General features: G+C 37.2%; 1 protein-coding gene across 1 annotated transcript in view; it reads right to left on the bottom strand.

The window, feature by feature from the left end:
- LOC132277628 (T-complex protein 1 subunit beta-like) overlaps window positions 1-7,431 on the bottom strand; it is a 19,481-nt gene extending 12,050 nt beyond the window's left edge. The window contains exons 1-7 of the mRNA XM_059779468.1: window positions 7,304-7,431; window positions 6,383-6,444; window positions 6,203-6,259; window positions 3,369-3,434; window positions 3,146-3,257; window positions 2,673-2,871; window positions 1,857-1,929 (exon numbers count right to left, since the gene is read on the bottom strand). Coding sequence (XP_059635451.1) covers window positions 1,857-1,929; window positions 2,673-2,871; window positions 3,146-3,257; window positions 3,369-3,434; window positions 6,203-6,259; window positions 6,383-6,388 — 513 coding nt within the window. The 5' untranslated portion in view covers window positions 6,389-6,444; window positions 7,304-7,431. The remainder of the gene's footprint in view (window positions 1-1,856; window positions 1,930-2,672; window positions 2,872-3,145; window positions 3,258-3,368; window positions 3,435-6,202; window positions 6,260-6,382; window positions 6,445-7,303) is intronic.
- Window positions 7,432-8,440: the final 1,009 nt, after the last annotated feature.

The following is an 8,440-nucleotide window of genomic DNA, read 5'->3' as shown; positions in this document are numbered from 1 at the left end:
GTACCCTTGCTTGTTCATTTCCCAAATTGCATAGGATTGTTGTTGATAGGCATGCCTCGGTTGCTGATTGCTATCGGCTTAATAGCGAGAGGTTGACTTGGGATGTGCGGTTTGTGTGAGCGTTTCAAGATTGGGAGTTGGATGACATTTGCGGGTTGTTAGATCGTTTGAATCAGCATGAGATCCGTGACAGAGATAGAGATTTGCTTGTTTGGGTGCCTACTTCTCGGGGAATGTTTGAAGCGAGATCATTTTTCCGATGCCTCTCAGATACTACGGGGATTACGTTTCCGTGGAAAACTGTGTGGAGATCTAAGGTGCCGCTCAAAGTGGCATTATATACTTGGACAGTGGTGTGGGGCAAGATCTTGACACTTGATAATTTGAGGAGGCGAAGACAAATCACAATTAACTAGTGTTGTATGTGTAAGTGCAATGGGGAATCGGTGGATCATCTTCTTATGCATTGTCTAGTGGCTTTGGACTGTTGGTGTCGAGGGTTATGCCTTGATCTACAAGAGGATTGATGGAGGCTTGGAGAGGGTGCCATGTGGGAGGTCATGCTCGTGGGTTTTGGAGGATGGCGCCCTTATGTTTATGGTGGTGTTTGTGGAGGGAGCGGAATAATAGACCATTTAAAGGAAAGGAATCCTTAATTGCTGTTCTTAAGTCAGATTTTATTACATCTTTATATTTTTGGGGTTCAGGTAGGGTTTGTTCCTCATCGGAGGAGATGATTGATTTTATTTCTTCGTTGGGACCATAGGATCCCTTTGTTGTTTTTGGGACACGTTCCCCTTTCGAACGTTTTTTGAATGAATTTGCTTAATTATCAAAAAAAAAAAAAAAAAAGTAAAACTATATATGAAGTTGTTGAGAGTCTAAGATGAGTTGATCTGGAGTTCCCAGATGAGTTGGTCCAAAGATCCGAGACAAGACGAGACGAGTTGTTCCGAAGATCCAAGACAAGTTGATCCGAAAATCCGAGATTAGTAGAGTATAAAGTAGAGTATGGTAAACTTGCTCCGATACCATGTTGTAAATAATAAAATATAAGTAAGAGAAAAATTGAACGAGAACACAAAAATATTACGTGGTTCAACCACTAGGACTTACATCTACGACACACAAAGTCCAAAAGGTTACATCTTTTTCCATTACATTCTCTCTTAATATTATTTACCATAAGCACCACTATATATAGGTGTGATTTTGTGGCCTAAATTTGGTCCCAAGGAAAATTTTGACCACTTTTTTGCTCATGGATCGTGGACCCTAATTAGTCTTTTGTAGCCTAATATATAAGGGTGCTTAAGGTTTGGAGTGGTGTGAGAGAGAGACTGAAATTCGTAAAGAAACAGAGTGGGACTAAAAACTTGTAATCTCCGATTTTACATATAGTGAAGACTTTCGCCGGATCTCAACCGTAGATGTAGGTTGTTGCCGAAGCACGTATAAATATTTGTGTTTTTTGTGTGGTGTGTTAATATTTCTGTCGTGATTCTTGATTTTATCTTGAGTTCGTTGCGTTTGTCATAACAATAGGTAACAAAATACAAGTGATAAATATGGAAAATACATTGATGGAAGATTCCTAAAATCAATCCCATAAATCACTCTAATCAATATTCTACCATAGGCTAAAATCACTTGTATGATACTCTCATGTCAATATTCTGTCAAGGAGTAATTTAAGGTTTTTTTTTTTTTTTTTTTTTTGATAAGTGAAAAATATGCCATTAATTGTACAAGGAGTAATTTAAGGTTTATAATGACATTCTCCAACAGTATACATCAGAATCCAATACCCTACAAATTTTTAGCATGCATATTGTTGTGCATATGCGTTGCTAGACCTTTTGCCATTCACTTGCCACTAAGCTCTGCCATCCTTTGAAGGTCACCGTGAGCTGAATTTGAAACTCAAAACTGAAGCCAGACTGACACTTAGACACAGGTCTTAATCCGAAGCTACATTCATTTCTAGTTTCAGTTAGGGTTTTAGATTTACGTTTCATTTTAGGGTTTCAATATGGGTTTAAGTTTTGGTTCCAGTGGTACTGCTGCTTATTAATAGCATACAGATCAAGAAACATGGGGATATCTTAGCAAAGATGTTGACACCCAATATGAGTTTAGTTAGGAGAAAGAAGCTACTATTGATGTAAAATAAAATGTGCCAGGTCATGAGTAATCTAATTCATCTTTGAAGTCAACGTAAGGGCAGGCACAGACCCAATATAGGCCCAGTGGGGGCAATTGCCCCAACTGAAATATTTCCTTTTTGTATTTTTTTACTTACTAATTTTGTTTTTTTATTTTTATACCTATAAAATTTAAATTTTGCCCCCCCCCCCCCCCCCCCCCCTGAATTTATTGAAAAACTTCACTATTACCCCCACAATATTTTTTTTTGTTAAAAGCCGCCCCCACTCACATACTTTTCTGGGACCCCCCCTGCGTGAGGAAAAAAATAGTGCCAAAAGGGGTAAGAAAAAAGTAAAATTTGGGTATTATTAGACTGCATTCACCGACCAATAGAAAAGGTATCAACAAGGTACATTTAAATAAAGTATCAATTCACTGTTTTAAGCAAAAAAAAAAAAAAACAAAATGAATCTATTAGAAAAAAGAACTACTTACACATGCAACCAAACAGTACATCTATCAACTATAGATGGAATAATTCCTTGCTGACAAAAGTAAAACCCCGGGAAAAGATAGTAAGAATCTTAAATAAACCTGAAATTATTGTCATTGGATGGATGTTTGTTGCTACCAACTTTTCTGCCTCCCTTAAAAGCTCCCCAGCCAAAACAACAACAGAAGTTGTCCCATCACCCACTTCATCATCTTGAACTTTTGAAATGTCTGGGCATTATTGAGTCAAGGATGAGCGTCAAATGATATATTGCAACTGCGTGTCTCAGCAGCATCGCAGGCATAATCAACATTCCTGCCGCTAATTGTTGACTTTATTTTTTATTTTACAAGTGTATATACCACACAACATTTTGTGAAAAAAATATCTATAAGCATGTACAAGTTTCGTAAGCAACGCCAAAATTTTCACAGATCAAAATAATCAAAAGCCACACACAAAGAGGCACAAGAAAAACAAAAAGAGCAGCATTTTAAAGGATACCGACAAGGACTTTAGCAGCTGGGTTATCAATATGGAGGGACTTTAAGATGGTGGCACCATCATTTGTTACAGTAACACTGCGTCCTCTGCCAGTTGATTGTAAGATCTTATCCTATGAAGAAATGACATTAACGAGCAGATGATTAAGTCAAATTACGAGAGGCAGGTGCCTAAATTGCAGTATATTCCTATTTTTCAACACACTGATACAAAATAAAATTACCATTCCCTTGGGCCCTAAAGTTGTCTTCACCAAGTCAGCGATTGCCATTGCTCCAATAAATGATGCCTAAAGCAAAAACAAAAAAGAAAAATATTCATTCACTAATAAGAAATCAATATAGGAATTGGAGTTCCATTAAAAAATAAAATAATAATAATAAGTTTAAGCATTGTTAAGAGAAACCATGAAACACTACGGGAAAAAATGGGCTTTCTTAGTGGTTAAGCTGTTGTTTTAGCCTTTTTCTTGTATCAAAGAGGTTAACCTCTTGTTCCTGTTTTGCTGCTTTGTTGGTAATAAAATGCTGCTTAAGGAAAGAACAAAAAAAAAAAAAAAAAAAAAAAAAAAAGAAACACTACGGAAAACATAACCAACAGTGTACTTTCAATACATGACTGAGGCTATGTAAAGACCCAAAAAATTATATTATATAATACATTTATGTATATACCTTGAGATATTTAATTTAAACTTAGATTAAAATGGGAAAAAAACTCATCCTATTTAGCTATTATACCCTGTAACCCTATGATAAAGTTTTATAATTATGTTATTCAATAGATATATAAATGAAAATTTATATTATATTAGCCGTGTCCACGCTATATTTGTATCCTACTTTTTTGGATTTTGACATTTCGGTGTATCCTTATCGGGGTCGTGTCCGTGTCCATACTTCTTAGTGTAATGACATAAGTCACGTAATATGGACATATAATAAGTTGTTAGGTTCTTATATATATATCAAAGAGATTGGCAGAGTGGAAGAAGCAATATCTATCCACCGGGCGGCCAGGGGGGGGGGGAGATACTCTCATAAAGAGCCCTTTATCGAGCCTTCCTACTTATTTTTTATCTATGTTCCAAATTCCATGTTCTGCTGCCGAAAGGATCAAAAAGATCCAAAGGGATTTCCTTTGGGGCGGAAGGGTCAAAGAGTTTAAGTATCATCTCGTCAGATGGGAGCAAGTTTGCAAGCCCATGTGGTCTGGGTATCCGAAGATTGGTTCCCTTTAATCAAGCTCTCTTGGGCAAATGGTTATAGAGATTCGGTAGGGAAAGGCATCACCCTTAGAGAAGGCTTGTTTCTTGTCGTTTTGGGGAGGAGAGTGGCGGCTGGTCTACTTGTCCGGTCTCTATTGCGGGAGGAGTCGGTGTGTGAAAATTCATTCGGAAGGGCTGGGAAGTTTTCTCTTCCCACATCAGATTCAAAGTTCGTGATGGCAGATGTGTTTGATTTTGAGAGGATTTATGATGCGGTGACCAATCATTATCTTGTACCTTTCCCAGATTGTACAATATCGCAATTGATACACATGCCTGCGTAGCTGACTGTTATCGGCTTGATAGTAGTGGGATTACGTGGGACATGCACTTTCGGCGTTCTTTTCACGATTAGGAGATGAACGAGGTATGTGTTCTCTTGGATTTGTTGTATCAGCAAGAGGCCGTTGGCAGAGGTAGTGATGATCTTACATGGGTCCCCTCTTCCCAAGGTCGATTCGAAGTACGGTCTATGTTTCTATGCCTCTCTAACTTTGATGGCATTGATTTTCCATGGAAGACCATATGGCATTCTAAGGCTCCACCTAGAGTGGCATTCTTTGTATGAACTGCTGTATGGGGCAAGATCCTAACAATTGACAATTTGAGGAAGAGATGTAACTGTATTGTTAACTGGTGCTGCCTTTGCAAACAGAGATGGTGCGTCAGTGGAGCATATCCTCCTGCATTGTCCCGTGGCGCACGACTGCTGGAACCTTATACTCGGCTTATTTGGTATGCTTTGGGTAATGCCCCGATCTTCTAAGGGACTGATTAATGCATGGAGGGGATGTCGTGTGAGAAGCAGTGTACGCGACTATTGGAGTATAGTTCCACATTGCATGTGGTGGTGCATTTGGAAGGAGAGGAATAGCATAATGTTCGAAGGGAAGGAGTCGTCCATGGCGACGCTGAAACTTCATATTATTCGCTCTCTTTTTAGTTATGTGAAAAGGAGTTCTTGCTCCTCTTCTGATGAATTAATCATTTTTTTGGATTCTTTGGGTCCTTAAATCCCGGTTCCACTTTTGTACGTTCCCCTTTTGAACACCTTTTATTCAATTATTACTTATCAAATATATATATATCATCAAGAATGGTGCTTAATTGTAAGTACATGGATGGATGGCAAAATAAAGCACGCCCTAAGAATGAATATCGGAAAAGTTGTCCATGAAATTGAATATGGGGTGATAGGCTCTCTCATTAGAAAGATATCATTACAAAGAGCTTAATAGAAAAACAAGATTCATGTAACCAACCACAAATAGTTGGAAAAATAAATACCAACGGGCCAGTAGCCTAGCGGTATCAGCCTTTTACTTCCCAAAGGAGGTCAGGGTTCAAGTCTCAAAAGAGACAAGTGTGTGTGAGTACCAACAAGGAAAAAAAATAAAAAAAAATTAGTTGGAAAAATGCTTTATTAAGTTGAGTTGAACTTTGAACTAAACTAACAATTGTTGTATGCAATTCATACACATGGTGCTTTAATAACGTATCATCATGATTATATTATATATTAGATGGAATCCATGTTAAATGGACTCTACAAAAATTTGTCTTAAAAGATGTGTGAAGTATTGCATATGGACTCTTCTTTTGTTTTCTATTTGACTATAGAAAATAAAAGAAGAATATTAAATAATTGAACGTTATTTGACTATAAAAACATTATTTAGCGCAAACCCACATCCATAGCACGTATGTAACATAGGATGGTGTAGATGCATATATCAATCATTTACTTAAAATATGGATCCATCATTACAAGCCTGAACTGAAACACTCACCATTCTAGCCCGCTCACCCTTTTCCTCAGTAGCTTCATCTTTAAAAAGTTTGCTGACCTGAGACAGTTGACAATTCAAATATATAAGAGGCATAAAACAAGAAAGAGATACAACCTGGTGACTTGAAGCATAATCAGTTAATTCATGGAAAAAAAACAGCATAATCAGTTTCTGACATACGGCCATTAATAAGAAAGAAAGAAGATCAAGCTGGAATTCCTGATGCACGGATGACTTATAATCTGAAAGAAACAAGGAAGAAAGTGATGTAGTATTAAAAAATAAAAAGAATTCAGAACATCTTAAGCCAACAACAATCCAACGGGGAATTTTTTTTTTTTTTTTCCCGATAAGTCGGATATCAGGAATTTTGGATGTGATTTTCAACAAGTTTTCAATTTGCTAAAAGTAGAACAAAGAAATGCTAGAAATTGAATCTCATGCTCAAAAATCTTTCGAAATTGCAATGGATACCAGGACAATCGATAAAAATAACGCAATATTCAACAAAAACTTGCTGTAATTAAGTCTTGTATTCAGCACAGATAGGTAATAATTCTATAATAAACGGTCTTATGGCAATTCTTGGAAAAAGAACCAATACTCTCAGTCTTGCAATGCTTTTTTTTCCGTTCTTTTTTCAAAAAAAAAAAAGGTAAATTTTATAGACAATAGGTTATGAAAATTTAGCCAAAACAATTTCACCCATTTGAATGCTATCGAAATTAGCATTGAATCTGCAACAAAAGTCTGCTTTGTACAAAAGACAAAGAAATAAAAACTGTTCTCCAATTTGATAGAATCTCACAGAAAATAAACATATAAAAGCAAATGAAAATCCAAAAATCAAAGCCCTAACAAACGAACTTAAAAACCCCTAAAGTCGAATCGGAAGGAGAAAGAGGCATGAATCGCGGACCTTAAATAAATAAAACAAAAAAACAGGCTGCTTCAGAAGTATCCATCCAAAAAGCAAAGACCCAAAGAACCTAAAATGCTTAGCTAAACGCCGAAAACGATTGATTGATTTTAACTTGAGTTGTACATACAAATATATATACACATGTATGAAAATGTATGCTAGAAATAGTGAAGCATTACCTGGTGGTCCTGATCAGAGAGAGTAAAGTGGTCCTGATCAGAGAGAGCAAAGAGAGAGAGAGAGAGAGAGAGCGGCGAGTTGAAGAAGTTTTATACCTACTAGAGTTTCTCCCGGTACTAGAGTTTCTTTGAGGAGTGAATATATTAAGTGTTTGTTGTGGTTATCAATCTCCATGAACCATCTTTACCCAACCGTTGGATATTTTCTACAGATTGCCAATCAAAGCATAAGCCGCGCATCCGACGGTTAAATTTGTGATTCGGTGGGCCAGACGCAGGTGAGTTGGGGTGGTTGGAAAAAAACTCCGCACCGTCTGGACCGTGTAGTACACGCGCTGGGGCGATAATTAATGGTTCAATGCACCCATTGGATGATGGGTGCAAGAAAAAAAATTTTGAATTTTTGGACGAAGAATACTGGAGAGGGCAAACCAAAAATTTTAAATATATATCTATTTACCCTATAAAAAGATATTCTATTTGTATTTTTTAGGGTTAATTATACTCGCAACCCATGAGGTTTGCTCTATTAACAGCCATATGAAAATTGATCACTTTTTGAACAATCACACCCCCTGTAATAAATTGCAGCCAAACAGTTCCTAAAAAAGTAAAAAAAGACGTTATTACCCTTTAATAAAATAATAATCCTTGATTAAAAATATGAGACTATTTAAATGACTCAAATACCCCTCTTCCTTCACACTAGTATTTTGTAATTTACAGACACGCATAAATATAATACGCTGGATACAGACACACACATAAATATAATGCGCTGGATCCCTACAACCTTCGCCGGCATTTTCTAGGTTTGGTCCTCTTCGGCTCTGGCGTGTTGGCATTCGCACCTCGCCGGCTATCGCTTTTCATCTTTCCTGCCACCACATCTCCACCCATTTGAACCCACAACAATCCCAATCAAACCCATGACGATCTCAAATCAGAGCCATCACTCTCTCTCTCTAAATTGAAAATGAGAAGCAAATCAGAGCTGCAAGTATCATTTTGGTCTTGCATACTGTGTTTGTCATCGGAATCTGACCAGCTCGATCGGAATCCACCGGGAACGTACTGTGGCTAGACTTGTATTTATTTATTTTTTTGAGCTTTTCTCACCTACAGGTCTCCTAACAA

The sequence above is a fragment of the Cornus florida genome, unplaced genomic scaffold (assembly GCF_030987335.1).
Source record: "Cornus florida cultivar Cherokee Brave unplaced genomic scaffold, ASM3098733v1 CherokeeBrave_3.0.0_Hap2_Chr10, whole genome shotgun sequence".
NCBI classification, from domain to species: domain Eukaryota; kingdom Viridiplantae; phylum Streptophyta; class Magnoliopsida; order Cornales; family Cornaceae; genus Cornus; species Cornus florida.
The sequence above is the reverse complement of the archived record's forward strand: the minus strand, read 5'-3'. Positions and strand labels throughout refer to the sequence as shown.